This window comes from Mesoplodon densirostris, chromosome 4 (genome assembly GCF_025265405.1).
Source record: "Mesoplodon densirostris isolate mMesDen1 chromosome 4, mMesDen1 primary haplotype, whole genome shotgun sequence".
Classification (NCBI taxonomy): Eukaryota; Metazoa; Chordata; class Mammalia; order Artiodactyla; family Ziphiidae; genus Mesoplodon; species Mesoplodon densirostris.
Window position 1 is genome coordinate 47,517,622 of NC_082664.1, and position 24,384 is coordinate 47,542,005.

The 24,384-nt window shown below is 36.5% G+C and overlaps 2 protein-coding genes across 3 annotated transcripts in view; one reads left to right on the top strand and one right to left on the bottom strand.

Annotated features, from left to right (window-relative positions):
• Positions 1-1,628: 1,628 nt before the first annotated feature.
• SOCS4 (suppressor of cytokine signaling 4) lies at positions 1,629-18,548 on the bottom strand. 2 transcript variants are annotated; one of them, XM_060096185.1, is made up of 2 exons: positions 18,212-18,548; positions 1,629-5,734 (listed from the first exon to the last, which is right to left on the bottom strand). In XM_060096185.1, exon 2 carries the CDS (start codon positions 5,640-5,642, stop codon positions 4,320-4,322), a length of 1,323 nt encoding a protein of 440 aa, XP_059952168.1. In that variant the 5' UTR covers positions 5,643-5,734; positions 18,212-18,548; the 3' UTR covers positions 1,629-4,319. The 2 variants fall into 2 exon arrangements, with proteins under 2 accessions (XP_059952168.1, XP_059952169.1); XM_060096186.1 differs by lacking the exon at positions 18,212-18,548 and adding an exon at positions 15,042-15,114.
• Positions 18,549-18,578: 30 nt separating this feature from the next.
• Positions 18,579-24,384, top strand: part of WDHD1 (WD repeat and HMG-box DNA binding protein 1) — a 59,641-nt gene continuing 53,835 nt past the window's right edge. The window contains exons 1-2 of the mRNA XM_060096184.1: positions 18,579-18,674; positions 18,907-18,999. Coding sequence (XP_059952167.1) covers positions 18,923-18,999 — 77 coding nt within the window. The 5' untranslated portion in view covers positions 18,579-18,674; positions 18,907-18,922. The remainder of the gene's footprint in view (positions 18,675-18,906; positions 19,000-24,384) is intronic.

Consider the following 24,384-nt stretch of genomic DNA (forward strand, 5'->3'; position numbering starts at 1 on the left):
TTCAGGAAGTCAAGAGACAAGTGTTATTATCTATATTTTATGTGCTAGGAAATGAAAGTAAAGAAAGATTTAGGATTGAGTAATCTATTCAAAATTAAAAAGTAAATCAAAAAGACTGGCTTTATTTGAAACAGGAGTCATGTGCCTTAAATTCCTTTCCATTGGGTTATATCCATTCGTCTACTATTCTATTTAGTCTACATTTCTATTTAGAAGCCAAACCGTTTCCAAAAGTTACCTCCATTTTGTCTCCAATATCTTAATGTGTTAAGAATAGTATAGACAGACTCTTGTAGTGTTGCTCATTTCTAGTAGACCATTAAAAAAGAAAAACCTCTTGTGCTTTCTGTTCATTCTTTAGAAATAAAAATGGATGTAAAACTGATTATGTAAAATTAAGATTGTAAAGATTTTCTTCCAAAATAGAAACAATAATCTGCTTGACTTAAAATCTTTTATTCATTTGGGCATTAAATTACCTAACACACAATCTATTTTACATTTAAACAGTTTTCCTTGTGTTATCTCCAGGAATGTTATATAATTAAGTCCACTTCCTGTCAAATTTCCTCTACCAAAATCAATATATAACCTATTTGACTCTGATTATAGCTAAAAGTGACAAAAAAGACTTTTAATGAAAACTAAGAGTATATTTATACGAGTTAGGTCTCAAGGCTTTTGTTTCATAGGAAGGAAGCTCTCTATTACATGGATCTATAAAATGATCCAAACTTCAGAGAGACAGGAAGCTGATAACTTATCTTCCTAATGGCTTTGGCTCATGAATAAATGATAATGGTTTGTGTTTTTCTTATAAAAAGAAATGTAATTTGTATAATGATATGAGTCCTATTTGCCACATTTGCTCTACTTTTTAAAAAAGGATTTCTAATTACTTAGACATTCTTTATATTATTTACAATAAGTAGTCAAAATTTTTAACTGAAAGCCATTTTTTTGACCACAGTTTGCCATTAGCTGACATTCAGGAAGGAACACAGGTCTGATCACCAAATCAATAAATCTAGCCACAGACTGACTAAAAGCTTCCTTTAATCTTCTTCCTATTAGGTCTTCCTTTAAATTAAACCATTCCCTCTGTGAATTATTTAAGTGAATGGCATGGTTATAGGAAGATCAGATATGATTCTTCATACAAAAATGCTCAAGGAACCTAAAAAATCCATTCAGCATGTTTCAGGAATTATAGTATGAATCAAGATGCTGTAGCTTAAAAAAGGAGAGGGGGGGCTTGGGGGTATTCCTGAAAGCTTCAGAGAGAAATGGAAAAGTCAAGTTTATTTCCTGGTTAGGGTAGGATGATTCCCAAAGCACATTTAAGTGTCTGGTCCAGACTAGCTATTAGTGATCAAGTAGTCCCCTTTCACTGTCAAGGCTTTCCCCTGAGGTAATGCCTAAAGTCTTAATTTTAATATTTTATCTTGTTTCTTTTAGCCCCATCCTCTCTCATCAATAAGTGCCACACATTCCCACCATGCTGAATGCTTTCTCAACTCTGCAATTTACACTTTTCAAACGCTCACCATGTCCAACTTAGTTACAAAATTTATTGGGTTGGCCAAAAAGTTCGTTCGGGTTTTTCATATTGTACCGAAAAACCCGAACGAACTTTTTGGCCAACCCGATATATTTAGATATATTTGTATCTTCCCACATTGTTCCTTTCAAAACTTATACTCATTTACTTACACATAATTTCAGTAATTACATTTTTAATGAGTTAAGTTTCTGAATACCGAATGCTCTTCCAAATGTGTCCACAAGTCAGAGAAAGGGTTTACCTTTCTAAATTCCAATCCCTTCAAGCTTTAAAAAATTTATTATTACTCTTCTTTTTCCTTCATGGTAAACAATTCCTTTCTCAAATCTTGCATTTCTACTTTCCCGATTTCTTTTCTGTAGCAAATACCAAAGGAAAAAATACAAACCGTTTCAGCGTAAATGAGTCTCCTTCCTGCTCTCATTTATTAGATCACCTACTTCAAGGCTATATAAATGGCAGTATTTTGAAAATGTTAACAGCTATCAATACCTTGAAGTTGAAAAAATAAGAAAGCCAGAGAAAATATATCACAAGCAACCAGTCTGAATATACGAAAGGCTACTTAGATCTTGATTTTCATATAAATACTAATTTTTTACCATTATAAAAGACAACGTAATATTTCATTTTTCTTTATAAAATTACCTTTTAACAGAATATTCACTAGATAGTCATTCCTTAAGTTTTTCTGTATTGATAAAAAGTTATTTTTAAAAGAAAAATATTTAAAACAATATTGTTTCATAGAAACAGAAAGTCTCAATATCAAATTCTGATAAAAAACTATAATTATGGGTAGAGCCTTACCATACTATTAATTTTCTTTCACCAAAGATGGACATTTAGAAGTGCTATATTGGTAAATAAGATAAGCTTCTCAGTGATCTACAAAAGCGCCACAATAAAGATGAGGTAGTATGAGACTGTCCCACTTTTGTAAAAGGGAAATATCATCTTTAGAAGAGATATTTATCCTGACATTGGTGTTGATATCCCGAGCCTCATCACTGCTAAGAGAGGTGCCATTTTAGTAGCTAACCCTCACTGGAACCAAGACAATCTTGAGATCACTGAGAAAAAAATATGCTAGAAGACAATGGTAACAGATTTTCTTGTTTAATTTTGTGACAATTGCTAAATATTTATTTTAAAGCAATTATTTTTAAATGCCATCTTTATGTTATCAGCAGAACTGCAGGAAAGGGAAATGCTACTTCAACATAAAAGCAATGATACTTAAGAAACATCTATTCTAACGTGGAAATCTGAGTCAAATTTCTTTCAATCCAGGTAGAAGCAGCTTCCTACTAGAGCTAAACTAGCATCAAGAAATCAGTTACTATGATATTAAAAATGCCAACTTGTACAAAGGGGTAGACAACTCACCAGAAGGAATAACTGTCTAGGAAATTTATTATTCACTGATTCTTTAAAAAAGAAGAGTAGGCTATCATTCCATCTATCTTATTATATAACATTTCTAAAAATACTTCCCCGTTCTGGGGATGTTAAATTCAAAATATTACGCCTGGTGCCCAGTATTGTTCAGTATGGCATAAGCCATGTAGCTCTCAAAATGTTTCCCTTTTTTTGAAGCCATACTAAAGACATGTTAGTTCTGAAAATAGGAATAATTATCTGAAACCTGAAGATCAAAACCAATATTAAGCTCCCTGAATACTGAGCTCCATGTTTACTTCTTGAATCTTTATTCAAGCTCAATTTAAAATAATGAAAAACTACCTAGGTCTCTTTGGTTACCAATGGAAATTTGTGGCTGTTTATATAAACTGTGGCATCTCTCCAAACTAACAGGCTCAGAGTTTCTAAAACAGAGCTAAGCAGAAGCAACAGTTCATAAGTAAATACAGAAAAACCTCAGTTGCTTTATCACTTTAGTAACTACTAGTTACTAATAGTGTTATTATTATTTTTAAAACTTCCAGTGAGAAAGGAACAATACTTATGTTCTTAAGATGGTAACTCTTCCAAGTGTGACAGAAAGAGCTACTCAAGGAATAATAAATGACCATGCCACATTATAGAAGAATAAATTCACCCCCAAAATATCATGTCCTCATTTGATTCTTACTGACCTGATTAATCAAATTTAGTAATTCTGCTTTACAGTTAATATTTAAAATGAAAACACATGAAGTTTGATTTTAAGCCATTTTGCTAACCTTTAACATCCCTATAAGTAAATTATAAAAGTCAATTACATTACTATGGATTGTAAATTACAACACACTCAGCTTTACTGAGGACTTTTAAAACAACTGAAAAGGCTGATGGGGAAACTATATCTTATGTATAGGAATGCCAATGGCATAGGTTAACAAAGCATTTTATATGTAAGGACAGGATTATTTTTAAAGAAAAGTATGAAATACAGATTATTTAACTGTGTTTGCAATGCCTACCAAACTTCAAATATCCCTGGATCATATGCAAATTACAGTTAAGAAAAGAAAAAAATTAAGTATACAATCTACATGGTAAAAACAAAAACCAAACACCTAGTCAAAAATATCCATTAACTCCTAGTGTGTAACAATTATTAAACAATTATTATTGTTAAACAATTATTGTATCCTAAGAAAAATAAACTGATCTGGAAGTAAAATTTAGGGCATAAGTTTATTTTGGACTTCAACTGCCCCTGTAGAAAAAATTCAAAGTGGCATAATAAGAAAAATAAAATATTAAATGAAAATATGTATATAATCATTCCCGTGTTCCTACCCTTTTCCTAGCATTGTTGTTCTGGTGCATCAATCCTGAGTACTCTAACTTTTGATTTATAGTGATACTCTTTCAGATATAATTTCATGGAAGAAGGAATTGGAAGGGCATCAATGCCATCATAAGTTGTACAGTTACAAATAACTGTTCTGCATATATGCTGCAGGGGAAAGGGGAAAGTCCGAATTAAAGGAGTGGATAAAAGTGGTTCAAAGAACATACAGGCACTCGGGTCCTTATAATGCTCTAGGAGCCCAGTAATGTCGGGAGAATGGAAGACACAAGGATCATGTGCATCAAAGCTAAAGTTGTGATTCCACTGTTCAATTCTAGCATGAAGAGAACGACTATAGCGTCTAAAACTAACGGAGAATAAATAGTCTTCCTGTGCTGAATCTCGCAGTAAAAAGGTACCCTCTGGTTTTCCTTCTAGTAGAGCTTCAGCTGCATATTTATCCATAACGCCCCAGTAACATGGATTATTATTGATCTGAAGGAGGTCTGGTACAAGACAGTGGACATAATCAATCTGGGTATGGTACTTAGGAGGTGTTTCCAGTTGCAGGGTTTCTTCATCAATTTCCCATTTGGGTTTGTTTCTTTTCCTGGAACTTGTGCAAAGTGTTATAATTTCATCATCTGAATCCATATCACTATCTTCTATACTGTTATCTGAAGCCAGGTTTATTATAGAGCCAGTCCCAGGACCACCTCTACCCGAAGAATCGTTATTGGTTATGACACAGGGCTGAACACTGGTATGTGAGAAGCAGTTGACCTCTTCCATGTTTCTTCGTTGTTTTAGTTGACCATCCCTCAATTCAGTCTGAGACAAGTCTGTGCTTACCCATTCATCTGATTTGGGACTTATAGGAGCAGTGTGTCGTTTAATAAAATGCCACCTAAAGGCTAAATCTGATCGAGGTGGGAAAGGACACTTATCTAACATGAGTTCACTGATATGAATTTTTCTTTTAGACGGAAGCCCTGAAGAGTGCCGACTACTACAATTTTTTATTGGAAAACACTGCCCCACAGCATCTTGCAGTTTCTGTTTAAGAGATCGGCCTAAAAATCTATGCCCACAGGAATGATCTAAATCCAACTCGATAGATGAACAGCTGTGCTTCCTTTCTTGGCTCCTTAAAGGAACTTCAGTTTTCTCTATAGCACTCACTGTTTCAGCATCTGAACAACTTTCACTCTTTTTTGACCAAGATAACTTCTTTCCACTCCATACATAACCATCCTTTCTGTCAGCACTTCGACTCCGACTAGTTTTGGGCCTTACATCTACATTTTTACTATTACTTTCACTACTTTCTGCCATTTTAACAAACTGTCCACAAATTCCAGTGTTATAAATACTGCTCTTTCAGTTTTTCCGGTAGAATGTTTCTTCTGGGCATTTTCTGGATATATCTAAGGAAGAAAAAGATCATTAATCGTTTGTCATTAACATTGTATAGATTATATATCAAGCCCCAATTATACATAAGATGAAAAGATGAAAAAGGACCATTAATACATTAAAAACAAACTACTGGAAATGTTGGAAGGCAGTTCCAAGCTATTTTGTTCCCACTTAAATAAACTACTTTACCTTATGCCAATAATTCCATAGTGCCATGGAGTCAAGAATCTGAGTACCTTTCCCACAGCTAGTTTCGATGTGAATCAAAAAAGCTAAGCATCCTCTCAGCTAAAAGATATGTCTGAAATGTGAACAATTTCCAGTTTTGAGGTACATCTTATGCCAATCTCTCCTCCCCTTATTTTTTAATTTCACAGCAGACCAGGAAATTCTTTGTTAAGAGATGAGAAACCTATGAGCTGGTGTTTGATGACCACTACCCTCCTTCTCTCTCCTTGTTTTCTTTCTTATTGATTGAAAATATGAACAGTTTTAAGTTATAAAAGCTGTTAAGAATTTATTAAATAAATAATCACCACTGAATAGTAGGAATGTCATGCAAGAATTCCCAACGCAATTTTTGTCAACTCATTTAAATATTTGGTCAACTTCACTATCAGTCTAGGCAGTTTGTAGAAAATTTGGAATTGGATAAAAATTTGTTATTTTATACACACATACACTTCCTTATATTCTTCTTCTTCTTCTTCTTTTTTTTTTTTTTTTTTTCGGTACGCGGGCCTCTCACTGCTGTGGCCTCTCCCGTTGCGGAGCACAGGCTCCGGACGTGCAGGCTCAGCGGCCATGGCTCACGGGCCCAGCGGCTCCGCGGCATGTGGGGTCCTCCCGGACCGGGGCACAAACCCGCGTCCCCTGCATCGGCACGCGGACTCTCAACCACTGCGCCACCAGGGAAGCCCTATTATTCTTGATAATTTCAAAAAACAAGCAGATAAAGTTCTATAGGGCAATGCCTTTCCTATGAAATTGGCTAGATATACTAGAATTTATAATGTAAATAAAATTTTATTAAGACTAATAGTAATGATTGGTCGTAGGTAGAAACTACTTAACTATTCTTAGATGGAAAAAGATTTAAGCCCAGAATTGGGGGGAGGGATTCTATAATTTCAAATATTTTAGAAGTGAAAGTTGAATTTTGAGACTGAGAAAATAAGTTGTACTCAACATTCTGATCATGATTAAGCTTCTGATTATATCAGAGGAACATTAACAATCCCAACAGTCAAGTAAATGTTTAGAGCTATGTGAATCTATTTTCATAGCAGTAGGGTTTGAAACAAGCATCTGCAGAGGCAAATATGATTGGGAAGTGCTTAAAAGTGTGAACTAATGACACAGGCTTGCCATATAAAGTACCCCATTACTAAACAATGAATAGCATCGGGTGATTATACTTATTATTTTGATTTAGTGAGCTCACTGGTACGTAATCATTTAAAATCCACAGGGAAAAAATATTTGAAAATCTAAATTTGAAAGAAACATCATCACTTAGTATACCAAAATTATATTCAACAGCATGCTTTGGTTGTTGATTGACTAAATTCCACTGAACAAAAATAAACTGGCAGAAGCTACAAAGTAGGCTGAAGTATATGAAGAGTCAGTGATCAGGAGAGACGCTTGTTACTAACAGCTTACACTTGTATTTTTCAAATAAAAAATTAAAAAGGAGCCCCAAGCAGATATTTTTTTGTTAACACTACATACTTTCAACTTTTTTATTCAGCATAATAATGTGAAAAGTATATCATGTAAGGTTTAAAATACCTGGTGTTTTTATTTACTTTAAAAATATGAAAGTAGCAGATTATTAACTCTATGATCAACTTTACTCCACTGGGTGTGAGCATCTTCATCTTCCTTTATTTCTATATCAGAGCTAAGTCTGTACCTCTGCTCTCTCTCTTTTTTTTAAAAAAAAATCTTTATTGGAGTGTAATTGCTTTACAGTGGTGTGTTAGTTTCTGCTGTACAACAAAGTGAATCAGCTATACATATACATATATCCCCATGTATCTTCCCTCTTGCGTCTCCCTCCACCCTCCCTATCCCACCCCGTACCTCTGCTCTTGATGACATTCCCACCTTTACCAGGGCCTGCTTCCATTGCTAGCTCTTAACTTCTCTCTGCCTTCAAAAACAACCAAGTCTCCTATAAACTGTTTTAGTGATTCCAATGCTTCCTTTAGTTATAATTGCTGCTTTCCATATTAAATTTCTTAATGAGTAGTATAACTTGATTTCCTCTCAGAAAGAAAATAGTTTTGTTTTTCTCTAATTATAAAATAAATAATGATCCAGTTTAAAATGGCTATGTGAAAATCTTTTTGCTCCATTTTTCTCAGAAGTCAGCCCATAACAAGGGAAAATGAGAAATAAAAACAAACCTCATCTTCAATGAAACTAGCAGGTATCTATAACCTGAGTGACAAAATACAAGGACAGAAAATGAACAGAGGAGCAATGACTGACTCAGCAGTGGAGAGGAAGGTGACACCAGGCACAAAGGCAACGTGGATGAGAAGCAAGCCAACAGAGCAGGCAAAGTCCACGACACCCAGAGGTACCAGGTGCTACAGAAAGTATGGATGGAGAACAGGGCAGAAAATGGGGAGGTAGGTTGAAAATTTGCATACATGCAGTTAGATGTCTCTAATTGTTACTCTCATACTTAGAGGAGATGGGAAATTTATCAATATTATTTGGAGAAGCTGAACCAGAGAGGCTCAGGACTTTGGATACTAGGCATGGTGAGGATAGATGGGAGGTTTGGGACTAAAATCAGAAAGAAAATTCCCTGCTCCCTTCTTCCATCCAGCTTCTAGAACTCCAGCAGCCAAACTTACACCTCCTAATAGGAGACTGGAAGATACATACTATGCTGGAGAAACAGAATGGCCAAAGAGAAAAGACCTATAGATGCTGATAACTGGAAATCCTCCAATAAAAAGCTGGAGGGCCACCCAAGCATGCTGTGAAGCTCATCCATCCATAAGCCCAGCCTACTTACATAGTGCTTCCAGGCAGCACTGCTGTGCTTCATTTACTCTAGAATATGACATGTCACCAGACTTTTGAGGAAAGCCTCTAAAATAAACAAGCGAATAAAACAAAGAACTTGGAGAAAAAAGTAAGCATTAAAGCAGCAGGTAATAAAATAGATCTCTTCCAAGTTCAGAGAATATATTATACCAATGAATAAAATGAGGTAGGGACAATCAGAGAATAAGAAAAATTTGGAAATTAAAACCATGATTACAGGAAAAAAATATTCAATAGGAAAGTTGGAGGTAAGCTGAGGAAATAATAGGAAAGAGGAAAAAAATGGTTAACTAGACAGAGAAGATAAGAAAATTAGAGGATCAATACAGACACTTCACAGAATATAACAAAATGGAGAGGGAAATTATAAAAGAAAATATGTTAGAAAATTTCCCAGAACTGAAGGCCATGCGTCTCCATACAGAAGGAGCACAATGAGTGCCCCGCACAAGGGAAAATACACACCAAGTTACATTATTCTAAAATGTTAGAACCCTAGAGATAAAGAGGTGATATCGAAGTCTTCCTTATAGACAACAATACTCTAAGTATTGTATGCTTATAAATCTGTTAAAGAGAGTAGACCTCGTGTTAAGTGTTCAATCAATCGATTTATGTATGTAACCCAGCCAAAAAAAAAAAAAAAAAGGCTTCCTGAGGGAAGAAAGTCACAAAGGACTGAAAATAAAATAGCATCTGTTTTCTCAACAGTAAGTAACAGTGGAAGCTAGAGGATAGTTTCCAACCTTGAAGATCACCAGCCTAACAATCAATCAAATAGGATAAAATAAAGAAATTTTCAGACATGCAAAGTAACAACAATTTTACCTCATATTGGAGGATGTGCTCTTCTAAAATAAGAGTGTAAACCCCAAACAAATGGCATAACAAAGGAAACAAGGTATTTAACATATGAGAAAGGAAATGTGAATTCCTGGGATGCTTAAGAAGGGAAGTTTCCAGACAACAGGGTGTTTGGTGCTGCTAGAGAGCAACTAGTTCATATAACCACATAAGGACGTAAGGCTCTTTGTGTAATAAGAGAATGGAAAGAGACTAAGGAGACTAAAAGAGAGGTAAATCCTCATCTATCAGAAGAGGAACTCAACCAATAATGTCTAATAATTGATGCATCAAGAGAGAAGTATAAGCATATGATTTAGAAATGTGAAGATAAATATCAGAAAAACAAATTATGAAAGTAGAAGCCTTTGAGATGGGTAGGAGAGGAATGCAGCATTTCTTAGCTTATCTAAGCTTTTCAGCTTAATTTAACTTGAACCTATGTACACATATCATTTTGATGACCATAAATAAAAATAACAGTACTTTATACTCACTGTGAAAAGTTCAAACTTAAAGCTATGAAGAAAAAAGTAAAAACTATCCATAATCCTACCACCCAGCAGTAACCATTATAACATTTTCAGTATCTCTATACATGTACATGACAAGGATGCAGTTCCATAGCACAATGATGGCAGACATTAGAAATATGGTTTGAGCCCAGTTTATTTTGTACTAGCCATATGACCTTGAAACCTCAGTTTCTTCATCTGTAAAATGGAGACACTGATGCTATCTATTTCATTAGGCTGGTGGGAATTAAATGAAATAATGTATGTGAAGTATATACCTAGCTCAGATTCTAAATGTACCAAGTATAAAGTTTAACATATTTTTTCTTTTTAAAAAAAGAAACAGATATTACATATGTTTTATTATAGCACCCAAGCCAGTTTTATTGAAATAGTTCATAAAGGAAGAAATCACAGAAATATCTCTGTCTCTAGCCCATGCTAACTGTAAAGTTTACAAGCAAATATAATTTTCAGGATGATAACTAATGTTTCAAAATGAAAAAGGATCAATACACTAGGTATAGCTGAAACTCAACAGACCATGAAGCTATAGAACAATTTGACATTTTCCCTCAGAGAACTGATTTCCAGCCTTACTCTATACAAGTTTACATGCTAACATAACAGATTTACTTTAGCAAGGCTTACCAACTTGTACAAAATAGGGAGCAATCCATCAAGTATCTCTGGACTTTAGGTTAATTGTTCTTACATATGCTAATGCTGCAGGGATCCATAAAATAAAGCAAAAAATACCATTGCCCTAGATGAATTTTCCATACATTTACCTGTACTTAAAGAGTTAATGCATAGAAAATCTTCTTTTGACTGGTTATCTTTTTGTATCTAAGAACTACAGCCTTATATAAATTTTACATAGCATTCTTGTGATAGAAAACTGAGTTCATGCTTCAGAAGTCCCACTTTTATCAACTGTTATGGTAAAAAATATATTTGGTAAAATATACCATATCACTATATGGGCCAGAATGTCACTTAATGTGGTAATCTTCAAAGCAGGAAGAAAATTTAACTTCTATTTATACTTGTCTAAAAATTAGAAAACTTAAAATTTATGAATATTGAATATATGGTTGACAATGTTCCCATCACTCATTATGAGATGGTTATTTGTCTGATGAGGTGCTATTCCTGAGGGAAGAGTGGGAGCTCCAAAAAGCTAAGGACTCGATGGCAACCCTCTCCATTTCTTTGTGCACTTTTAGTGCACCGCAACTGATTCCATGTTGCTGGAATACATTTGTGGATTATATTATCTTAGGTAAGAGAATCTTTACAATACTTTGTAAATAGACATGATCACGGAAATTTTATAACACACGAGGTTTGCTAGTTATTTCAGGGCAAAGTACTTAAGTTGCTGAAATTTTAAGACAAGTTATGTATTTTTCTTTTACAAAATGACAAATGTTCTAAGTTTGATGACCTTTATTGGGATAATAAGTGGCTCTGAGAAGCTACTTAGCAGATACATTAAGAAAAAAGGCAAAACAAAACATATAACTGGTCTCTTCATGGTTCAGGTAACTTAAAAAAAAAACTTATGCTATGGTGACATCTTTTTAGAAAAAAAGATATTCAGAATTTCCTTCACTATCACGATTTTATTACAAAAATGATAAAAATGCATCATGCATATAACTCTCGCATCTTTACACTTTAAACAGATGGCAAAAGATCTTCTAATCTCTTCCAAAAGTTGCATTAAATCAAAATTCATAAAATTAAAAAATTCAATCACATTGCTCTCAATAAAAATAACATTTTTTTTTTTTTTTTTTTTTTTTTTTTTTGCGGTATGCGGGCCTCTCACTGTCGTGGCCTCTCCCGTTGCGGAGCACAGGCTCCAGACGCGCAGGCTCAGCGGCCATGGCTCACGGGCCCAGCCGCTCCGCGGCACATGGGATCCTCCCAGACCGGGGCACGAACCCGTATCCCCTGCATCAGCAGGCGGACTCTCAACCACTTGCGCCACCAGGGAGGCCCAAAAATAACATTTTTAAAACATCTTTATTGGCATATAATTGCTTTACAATGTTGTGTTAACATTATTAATTTTCAGTGAAAATTTTTTTTTATTTTTAAAGACTAAAAATGAGTTTTAAAAAAGTGCTTTTGGTGTCTTGCCTATACATGTAAAATCTGAATGTTAAAAAAAAAAGTGTAAGGTTCTCAATCTGAATGAGTCCTTTCAAATACCCCATCATTAATTGTTGGAATTTTATACAAACTTCGTAGAAATGAAGTAGAAGATGAGATACAAAATGGAAAAAAAGTGACTTTAGTACCATCTTTACGTAGTATAGAAATCAATGATTATATTTTGAAAAGTGTTCACAAACCAACAATCTTTGTTAGTAACTGCAAAGAAGTTTTTTTTTTTTTTTTTTTTTTAAAGCCGGTGAAAGAATCACTTGGGAGAAAGTGCTTTGACTCTTGATTCAATTATTAATTTTTTAAGAAGGCATCTAAGTTACAATGCCCTGGGGAATACACAGTGACTTTTTTTTTTTTAATTGTTATTTCTTAATGAGCAAGAGGCAAACGTCTAAAGCAAGTTTATTTAAACCTTTTTCAAAAAATCAAGTTCTCAGATTCACTAGCCATTTGATCCCAGGTTCTATAATCAATTGCACTGAACAGTGATAAATGCATGAATACCCAATGTGACCCTTCTATGCTAACAACAGATTTAAATAACAGTTAGTACTCTTGAATAAGGTTGGGAAGGTGATTTTAATTCAAATTCCCATTGAAAACTTTTTTAAAAGCCAGTAGTTAAAGGGTTAAACTTCATTCATCTAGAAACTTCATTGTATTCTCTATGATGTTGGATAACAGATCATTATTGTACATATTAATCATTCATTGAACTACTGTGTCTACAATGCTGATGTCTACCTAAGGCCAGAATTCATGTAAATATTAAATTTGACGTTATAAAGAATAATTTACTATACTACAAAGAATTCACAAATAAATTATTATTCTGGCAGTTATTTACCCCTGGGAATTTCCTTATCAAATCTATGTTTCCAAAGTTTACCTGCCATTATGTGTCCCAAAACTCCTTGAATGCATTCTGATCATAGTCCATGTTATTTGAATTGGATTCTGTGGGTTAGAGTCCTTGATGTTTGATCATAGACTAATATTTGAGTTGGATTCTATGGGAACACTTAAGAGTCCATGAATGGAATATACTGGATAGTACAAGAGAGGTAAATTCCTCGGAATGTTAATGAAAAAACATAAAAAATGGGTTTGTTCAAATGAGAAACATCTCTGAACTATAAAGTGTTTTTTTCTCATTACGAAAGCAATACAGGTTCATTTTCCAGTAAATATTTTAAAATATCTCCTTTTTCATGCTACCAAGCCATGGCTCATGGGACTTAACTGGATTTATTTGGGAAAACAAACACACACACACACACACACACACACACACACTGATTAGCACCACTACACCCTTCCTTCCCTTCTCCAAACTTTCTCCACTTACTTTCCTAATTATATTTTGCTTATGTCAGTGTCCCCCAATCTGAACTCCTGTGTACACTAGTGCTAAAAGATGTTAATATATACATGTTCTAGAGAAACGGAGGTTTCCTTATTAAACAAGTTTGGGAATCACTTCCCCTCTGAAAGATTACAAGGCAACTTCAGCAAAAGGTTCCAGGAGGTCCTTCAGTTAAGAAACCTGCTTAAGCCACAGTTTCCTTTATTTAACTCATCAAGAGCCGTTTTGTGGAAGAAACTGTGGGAGAAACATTAACTTGGGCTAACATTAAAATAAGTGTACATTCCCTGAGCATGCTAGCTAAAGATAAAGAGAAATGTCCAGGACCTGTCACTGAAGAGGGTTAATTTAGTGTGAAGAGGGAACAGAAAACTAAAGCTGGCACTATAAACTTCTAAAAGCGCAAGAACCAGGACTTCCCTGGTAGCACAGTGGTTAAGAATCCACCTGCCAATGCAGGGGACACGGGTTCGAGCCCTGGTCCGGGAAGATCCCACCTGCTGCGGAGCAACTAAGCCCGTGTACCACAACTACTGAACCTGCTCTCTAGAGCCCACGAGCCACAACTACTGAAGCCTGCCCGCCTAGAGCCTGTGCTCCGCAACAAGAGAAGCCACTGCAATGAGAAGCCCATGCACCACAATGAAGAGTAGCCCCCGCTCGCCGCAACTAGAGAAAGCCTGTGCACAGCAATGAAGACACAACGCAGCCAAATATAAAAATAAAATAAATAGATTTATTTAAAGAAATTTTTTTTTAAATTAAAAGAGCAAGAACCTTAACAGAATCTTAGAAACCAGAATATTTAAGATATTCGATTGTGACTCGTAGAGAATAAATTGGATTGTACAGATGTACTTCTTCTTTTCAATTTGTAATTTTTTAATTATAAAAATTATATATGCTCATTATAAAATATATGGAACATTCAGAAAAGTTCAAAAAGGAGGAAAAAAAACTGTAATTCAATTACCTAGAGGCAATCAATTTAGACATTTTGGCCAATTTCCTTGTAGTCTTTCTTCCTAGTACAATTTAGTCTAAAGAGGAAATTTTTAAGTTATAAAGATCTATAAAAAATTAAAAATCTAGTTTTTCACTATACCATATTTAAAAATGAAGCATGGTGCAGATGAAACAACAGCATGAGTTGCTAAATCATCAAACATGATCTAAAATTTAGACTTTGTCACTTACTAGCTATCTCTCCTGATTTTTAGAATCTCATTTAGCTTCAGTGTTCACATTGTTAAATCTGGATACTGTCAGCTGCCCCATGTTTTTACTCCAGGATTAAAATCTATGAAAACAGCATACATTGAGCTTAATGAGAATACATACTACGTTCTGTAATACGTTCCGTCTTCTCAGAACCTTCCATGTAGAATAAGCTAATTTCTAAAAATGAGAGATGGGAAAGTGGCAAAATTAAGGGAAAAGAATGAAAGGAAACAAAGGCTATATATAAGGCTAGAAAATCCAGACAAAAACATATCTCAAAAACCTGAGGCTGAGGAAGCTTTGGCATTTCTGAATATCATAAAGCACTTTCTATTACCCTGATACTAAACATGCTCTTTTAAAAAGTGTTTTTAAGCTTTAAATTCTTGAAAAGTAGTATGGGTGTAAATAACCAAACTTAATTACAAAAAGTTTGTAATTTCTTACAAGCTAACTTAGTAAATAAACAGGTTTCAACAGTAAGAGTAGGCAAAGTTTTTTTTAAAAAAAACGATCATAGATTATTCTTTTCATTGCTTTATGATAACTACGTATGCTTACATTTAAGCTTGGGTAACAAGTTTTACCTACAAACTAGTATAATGTTATTCTAGAATTAAATAAAATTGTTTTTATGTTCTGATAAAACTAAATTCTAAGTTTTATGGCAACAGTTATGACTTGGAGAGGCAGTATGGTAGACTACTTGGATCAGAAGTTAATAGACCTGGGTTCTATTTCTAGTTCAGACAGTTGGTTAGGTGTGTGACCTTGGACAACTCACAACCTTTCTGAGCCTTGTTTTTTTTCATTCATAAAAAACAATGATTATATCTGTCTCACTGTAGTAAGGATCCACTGCCACTGTAACAACACAAGAGTCAAATATTAGCTGTCTTTGGCCAGCGGAACTGGGTAGGTTGAGAATAGGACTTTCCTGTATTCCCTTTTATACCTTAGAAAGTTTATACATGCACAAGTATTATTTACCCCAAAAATCAATTAAATAGGCTGGTAAGATTCAGGACACTTTCAGAGATATAAAAATTTTCAGGTTTCTAAACTGCCTTCAGTGTTTTTTTTTCAATACTCTGTTCTCAGTTTTGTTATTACTCTCTTCTTCTAGCCTTATCTTTCATAAGATTAATAATTTTTACATCAAATATCAATACATATTTTATTAAAAAGGAATTTAAAAAACTCCTCTCATAAGGCAATACTGATATGCCTCCTGGATAAAGTAAGATTATATGACATTATTACTTATACAGATAATACTGCCACAAGTAGAATGGTAATATATTCATGCTTTCTCACCCTATTGTCCTTGAGAACAACAATATTTGTGAGCCTAAGGGTACTATGAATGGTCACAACAGAGAAACGGTAACTAACCTTCACTGCAATCGAAGCTGCGACCTTGGCATGATTTTCAGTGAGTTCATTCAGTTATCCACTCCTATGAGACATGCACCTGACACCCACATTGGTGACGGAGAGCTACACTGGTTTCTTTTTAAAAGCTATATTATCTTAAATAACCAGGCAATTTAAGAATTAAGTTACACATTTCATTACCACACTATTGTCTTGTACATATTATTTGAATGTCTGTTTCCCTCACCAAGATTATGAATTCACTGAGGACATTAAAATTTGTCTTTTTAAAATCTGACTGAAACAGAAATGGACATGTGAAAACATACTGGCAAAAGCAAGAATACATCTTTTAACAGTTGAAAAAATTTACTGGATAATGATTCAAACAACTCCATTTTAAATGAAACCATTAAATGCCCACCCAAAGTACCCCATTAATAACACAAGACAATTAGTTTTATACATCCATGAGTATCTTCTATATATTATAACAATTCGATGGAAGAAGGTGTCATCTTCATTTTAGAGATGAGGAATCTGACATTCAGTAAAAGTAAAGAAGTATATTCAAGGTCACACGAGTAACTGTCAGAGTCAAAATTAAAATCTAGGGTTGTTCAACTCTAAGGCCCAAGCTCTTTCCATACATGTGAAATTTGTAAAAACAAAAACAAAAAAAACCCCCAAAAAACAAAACAAAAAACCCTATGAATCAAACGTGTTCATTGCTAAAGCAGAGTGAAAGGAGAGAAGCGCAAACACCATTCATAGTTTTGAAGTCACATGGTGTTACATATTTTATAGTTACAGCATTTTATAGCTATAAATCTTGTTCCAAATTGGCAGATTCTTCTTATGTTGAGCTCTGAAAAGCACTACACTGAAATCTCATGATGATTTATTTGATGTATTACCGGACTTCTTCTTGAACCCCAGTCTATCCAGTGATATTGGATTTAAAAAAAATTAGAAATCAGTCTATCTAAACAACGAATGCTACCCAAATAAAATTAAGCCACTCGGAAAGAATCATCTCAGGTATCTTTTGCTCTTGTGGGAAATCAAGGATAGGTTGGTTATTTTCCCACAAATCCCAAGTTCTTTTTCAGCCAACCACTCTTCCTCTTCATTCACGTACCAAACCTCAGTGTCTAGCAAGCCTATTTGGAGTACTCAAAGCAACACCTTTCACAATGCCACCACGGTAAGAACTATACCATGGTTTGTCTAAATGTGTTTGCAACTTTTCCCAATGGAACTAGACTGAAAAACAATGGGGAAAACTCTACAACAGAAAAACGTTTCTCTTATGTCATAAACAAGTTCCGATTGAGACTAGAAAGTGGGTAGCAAGAAAAAATCATTGTGCAGGTTTTCATTAGAGACCGGTCTCCCAACATGGAGAACGTGAAGACCCAAGCAAAGCATAAACTTAATGGCCAAGACCTTAGCAAAGATTGTAAAGATCGAATGAAGTATTCAACAATATACTTTAGTTCTAGCTCTTCTTTTACATCTAAATATGCACTTCAGTGAACTTTAGGTGGGGTTTGAATAGGGAAACCCGAATTACTTTCTTAAGGGATATATGTAAAATGTCCTATAGAATAAGCATTAATGTACACGCCAGACCTCCAGGAACCATGAACTGAGATTAAGTCTTCCTTCCTTTACCGGTATAGAAATGACAAGATGAAGGCGCCAAGGATGTCAAGATTAAAGGCTTGAGAAGGGTCTCGGCTTCCTTTTCTCGAAAAAACATGCCCAAACATCTCGTTCTGCAGCCGGGTCCCAAGGAGGGGCTGGACCCGTACGGGGACCCGGATATGGCTGCCTGTGAGGAGCGCCCGGAAAGTAGAAGCAGACCCCGCTGGGCAAGTCCAAGCAGCAACCACCCTTCCCCCACTCACCTCTCGGAGCGCAGTTTAACTGGGTCTGTCCGAGTAACTGCCGCCATCACCACCGCCATCACTCTGGGTGCTCGCTAAGCTGGAGAAGGGAGACCCAACCACTCCGGCACCTCATGTAGGTCCTCTAAGACGGATGCCTGCCTGCAAGCCTCCGCCCTTCGGTGCGGGGTTCTCATCTCAGACGTCGCAGTCACCGCCTCCACCTGCTTCGCCGGCGCCGCCACCACTTCCGTGTTCGGGTCCCTCCCTTTCTTCCTCACTCCCCCAGCAACCGGCTTTTTCCCTGCCGGCGGGCGCGCAGCTGACGCCACCGCCCAGCGACCTGGGTCGGGACCGCGCCGGGCGTGGGCGGGCCGGCGCAGGCGCAGAGTGGGAGCACGCCGAGCGCGGGAAGCGCTGTGCATCCGTGCTGCTCGTCAGTCTGTGTTGCTCCTCGTCGCCTTTCCTCAGTCGCGGAGCTTCGGTGAGTGCTCCGTCCCGCTGCCCGCGTGCGTGCGGCCCAACGAAGAGAAGCGTGTCCTCTTCCCGGCTTAGTGTCGGACAGACCCACCCCTATTCCCTGTTTGTGCCCCTCGGGTGGGGGAAAAGGGGCTGCCGAGGGCGTGTCCCGCAGGAGACTAACCTCCCTTCTTCCTGTTCAGTCCCCGGCTTTCCTGTCCTTTAAAATAACACTGACTTTTATAAAACATTTTCAGATAGGTAAAGGAAGAAATGCCTGCTACACAGAAGCCGATGAGATATGGGCACACAGAGGGACACACAGATGTCTGTTTTGATGGTTCTGGGAGGTAAGGTATTTTGAGAAACAAAAAGAACGTTTCAGGTGTGAATGTTAGAACAGTTATTCTTGTATGTCATGTAAGCAGTTCTGCCTAAAATTACTCATCCAGATAGAAATAAGGTTGATATCTAAAATGGCACATAAATGTTCTTAGATTTACTGTTTAATTCGGACCAGCATGGCAGTTTTAGTATATCAGAAAGCCAACGAGTGTGAAATCTTACTTCCAGAGGAGTTGGAATGATATGAGCTTTCCCCCACATTTCCCCTTTGTTCACTTCCTTTCTGCATCTCACATTATCAGTTATTTTGTCAGAACGGTAGCTGCCTGCTTGTCAGATTTAGTGGCCCGTTCTAACTTTTCGGTATTTTATCCTCCCTTGCCTTTTGTGATGCTCTTCCCTTTTTAAAATTGTTTTTAACTTTCTGACAGCTTTTTTTTTCTAATTTATTTCCTCTGCTTGATTCCTAAATGGTGATATTTTCTCAGGGTTATTCTAGTCCCTGTGGAGGGATATAATCAATAAACAATCTGCGAGGAATAGAAGAGAGTTTTATTTGAGCCAAACTGAGGACTATAGCCCAGGAGACATAGATTAAAGAAGCACTTGAATTGCATTCTGTCGAACTACAAAATGGGGGAGGCTTATAACAGCACAGACTGCAAAATTACATAAGTTGTTTGTGAGAATTATAATTGGAGTTGCAAGAAGTCAGGGTGCTTGTTAAGTAAGGATTAGGGTCCAATATGGTTGTCTAGTTATAAGGGGAGACCTTGAGACCATAAGGTTGCAGTTGGCAGCTGCTCTCAGATATTGTTTTGAGAACAGCTTGGTGGTATCCTTGAGTATGATACAGTTCAGAAAATTCAAGTTCTCCGTAATGCAGGAACGTGTCTAAAACTGTATCCACAATGGCCTCCCAGCTCCATTATTGAATGCCTGAACTGTAGTTACTCCTTTTTGATTTTTAAGTGTATTCTTTTCTTTTATGGTTAAAGCAGGTGTGTGGTGTATGTTTGACAGGCCATAAGACAGGTGGATCTAGTTAGCATAACATTTAAGTTAAATCGTATATAAGCCACAGTGATTTCCCCATACTTCAATATGTGAATATTTTTTCCATCATCCCTTTTGTCTTTCTAAATCCCATTCCTATGCAGTACTGTCCAGTTGTATGGCTTCTGCTGTCACTCCTATATTGATTCATTCATTGAACAAATATTTGCATGTCTACTCCACTGGGGCTAGAGATACAATAGCGCAAACAAAGCACAATCTTTTCCCTTATTGACCTTAAGGTCTTTGTAGATTGACAGACATGGAGTACAGATTAATCGCAAAAATAAATGTACATTTAGAATTACACTTAGAAATATTAAGTGATAATGCAGTGATAAGCATATGTGAGGGGAAGTTGGTCGAATTTGAGGAGGCAGGGAAGGCATCTCTGAGGAAGTGTTTCTTCAGATGAGATCTGAAGATTGAGTTAGACATTAAGAAGTATAAAGAGACGGGTGATGGTGGCAGTGGGGTGGTGATGTTGGCATTCCAGGTAGAGGGAACACTCTGCAAAGTTCTGGTGGGGTTAGGGATCATGATACTCTCAAAGGACTGAAAGAAAGCTAGCCATGCTTACATGTAGAGAGTGATGCACAGATTGGTGAGAGAGAAATTTGTGAAGGTAGGGAGTGGGCATCCTATCCAAGGCCTTCTTTCTTTATTAAGGAATCCTGTTTTTATCCTAAAAGCAGTAGGAAGGTATTAAAGATTTGAAGCAGAGAGACGTGATCAGTCTTGTTTTTGAAAAGATACATAGAGAATGAATTGGAAAAGGAGCAGGAATGGATGCAAAGAGACTATTGGGAGGTATCTGTATTAGTCCGGTTGAGTGTGATGGAAGCTTGGACTAGAGTAGACATGGGTATGGAGAAAGAGGATATATTCAGGAAATATTTAAGAGGTGAAATCAGTAGAATGGATCAGATATTAAAGATGAAGAAGAGGGAGGTTTCTGGCATAACATCTGTGTTTCTGGATGTTTGGGGAAGTAATTGGCCATTAGGAGATACCTGAAACATTTGGAGAGGAGCATATTTCAGAGGTAGAACAGGGGGTGGAGATTATGAGTTTGCATTTGAACCTAGTTAGTGTAAGATTTCTTTGAGAAATCCAACTAGAGATGTAGACAGTTAGATAAATGGGTCTAAAGATCAGAGGAGAAACTTGAGTTAGAGATAGAAATCTACATCTTCAGCTGATACCTCCTGGAATTCAGGATTGAGGTACTGGCTGAAAATCTGAATAGGGGAGATGTCAGTATACACGTGATATTTAATGCTATGAACTTGGATGAAACCACCTAGGGAGGGAGTGAATGTATTTTTAAAAAAAGCTTCGAGGGCTAAACCCTGGGTACTCCAGAATATTCAGAGATCAAGTAAGAGAGGGAGGATCCAGCTAAAGAGAATAAGAAGGGATGGCTAGAAAAATAGAAAACCAAGATACAAGAATGGTATCAGTAAGCCAAATATAAAGTATTTTAAGGAGGAGGAAATAATAAACTATTGCAAATGCTGCTTGTAGTGATGTGGAGGCTATGGATGAGCTTGAGCTTTTTTTTTTTTTTTTTTTTTTTTTTAACAGACTGTTAATAAAAGCTTTGTTGCAATGGATTCAGGAGAATGGAAAGGGAGGAATTGGAGTTTTATGAGGATGACACTCAAAGAATGAGGGTAGTCGGATAGGAATGTGGAGTCAGGAAAGGTGATTTTTGTTTTAAGGGGAGAGAGATTACAGCATATATGTGAGTGGAGATGATCCAACAGAGAGGGATAAGCTGTTGTTAGAGTAGAAAGGGGGAGAACTGCTGGAGTGGTGTCTTTGAGTAGATGAGAGGAGCTATGATATAGTGAAAAGCAGGAGAGATTGGCCAAAGATAGGAACATGGTCAATTTTATAAGTAGAGGGAAGGGGCACCTAGGAGGAATAGGGAGAACATGTGAATAATATCTATAGATTGCTTCTGTATTCTGAGTGAAATAGGAAGTAAAGTCATTAGTCGAGAGTGGACAGGAGGTAGAGGTTTGAAGAAAGAGGAGTAGATATGAGATAGAGGGTTAGTAGAGAGGGAAAGTTGAATGGACTAAGAAAATGTAATTGGATTCCAGGGCAGGACTAAAGATCTAGTTCAAATTAGTGATCATGAATTTAAAGTGAGATCAAACAACCTGGTTATGTGTTTTCTCCAGCCCTATTTAGCTCTATAAGTGCAAATTTATTAATAGGCAGAGAGTTGGATTTAACCTGGGTTCGGGTTTTTCCGGGTAAGTATGACAAAGTGAAAGAAGGGCAAGGGATTCGAGAGTAATGCGAAGGAGTGATTTTAATGACAGACTATGGAATCTAAACCAGATTAGGAGGGATGTGAGAATTTGAGGGAGTGAGAAACAGTGAAAGGTAGTTTCCATAGATTGTAGATCCTCATAGAATTTAAAAATTGTTGGAGTTAGGGTATTAAGGGTATAAGATGAAACGATAAGTGATTAGGATGCTTGAAGTTGAGATTATGAAGCAGTTGCATTGTTGGTAAAGACAAAATCTAGGCTGTAACCATGGGAGTCTGAGGTGGGGTGGAGGGCAAGATCGAGTGTCAGAAGGTTTCATCTACATAGTTATTGAAAATACTAAGAATTATGATAGGAATAGTGTTGTTAGAGAAGGAATAACAATGAGCCTTGTGCCAAAAATCTTTAGGGAACAAGGGGATTTCTCTTGAGGAATTTGTAGCTGGTCTGATGACAGTTTCAGGCCTTTTTTTTTTATTGCGGTACGCGGGCCTCTCACTGCTGTGGCCTCTCCCGTTGCGGGGCACAGGCTCCAGACGCGCAGGCTCAGCGGCCATGGCTCACGGGCTCAGCCGTTCCGCGGCACATGGGATCTTCCCAGACCGGGGCACGAACCCATGTCCCCTGCGTGGGCAGGCAGACTCAACCACTGCGCCACCAGGGAAGCCCCAGGCCTTTTTTTTTAAAGAGAGAGTAGGGTGTGGCAGTAGAATGGAAGTGGTAATGAAGTGCAGGAAAGGCCCACCTCCAGATCCCAGAGGGATGTAGAAAAGAAATCAGCCACCACTTAAGAGGGCTGAAGAGGAAATGGTGTCCTCAGAGGAATGTTCAGAAAAAAGTTGATTTTGCTGGTGCCTGACGATGAATCTCATGAGGCCCAGTGGAAGGGTTAGTTAGGGAGGGGTGGTAAGATTAGGGAAAGAACATTGCTGTGGGAGGATGGAGGATCCAGATAGTGAGAAATGCCTTGGTAATCATTGGCTTCTTAGAGTTATGTCATAAAGAGGATAAAGGCATGATAGAATTAGCCCTTTGCTGGGACTTCCCTGGTGGTCCAGTGGTTAAGACTTCACCTTCTAATATAGGGGGTGTGGGTTCGATACCTGGCCAGGGAGCTAAGATCCCACATGCCTGCACACCAAAAAACCAAAACATAATACATAAACAATATTGTAACAAACTCAATAAAGACTTTAGAACTGGTCCACATCAAATTTTTTTAAAAAAAATTAGCCCTTTTCTCTGAAACTTACTGTGGATTTCTTAATTTATCACCTAAACCAGCACACCTTTGAGAATGGGGAGAAGGATTTCAAAATAATTAAAAGTACAGTTTCTTAAAAATTATTTTTTGATTGGCAAATTATTCTGTTTTGGTAGGTCTGTAACATATTTCTATTCAAAAACTATTTCAAAACAATTTTTCCTAAAAAAAATTTGTGACATTAAGGAACTTCTTTACATTGAATGTATAATCTAAACATTAACATAAGTAAAATAGTCATTCTTGGCACGTATTCATGTACTTTAATCAATTTTTTTAGTCTGTCTAACATGATGTAGCTGATATTTTTCTGAAAAATGTTTTTTTCACTATACTCATTTATTTTCCTTATAAAACTGGCTCTAGTCTTCTTCAGAGTTGCATTTTATGGTTAATAAATTTGAAGTGAGATCTTCAGTTAATTCTTTTCTTTATATCATAGTATATTTTTCAATGAGAAAACACTCCTTTTAGGTTCTCAATACCTGGTAAGCTTAGAGCAAATTCTACTAAATGGAAGAGTCTCAATTTTTAAAAATTTGCCTTACCTGAAATGGATAAATATTTCACCTTCAGTATTTTTACAGGTTCTGTCTTTTCACCTGTTTTTAGAATACCCTTTTTCGATAATTAGGCCTAAAATATTTTTAAAGACAAAATTCATCAAGTAAGTTCTCTCTACTTATGACTCCCTTAAATGTTTCACAAATTTTAACCCTACTTCATTTCATTTTGGCACAGAACATAAATTTATATAATTAAAAAGAAGAGGTCTATCAAAA

What these genes read in the sequence shown, in the direction of transcription:
- SOCS4 (XM_060096185.1), bottom strand. Translation starts at nt 5,642, where the DNA reads ATGGCAGAAAGTAGTGAAAGTAATAGTAAAAATGTAGATGTAAGGCCC.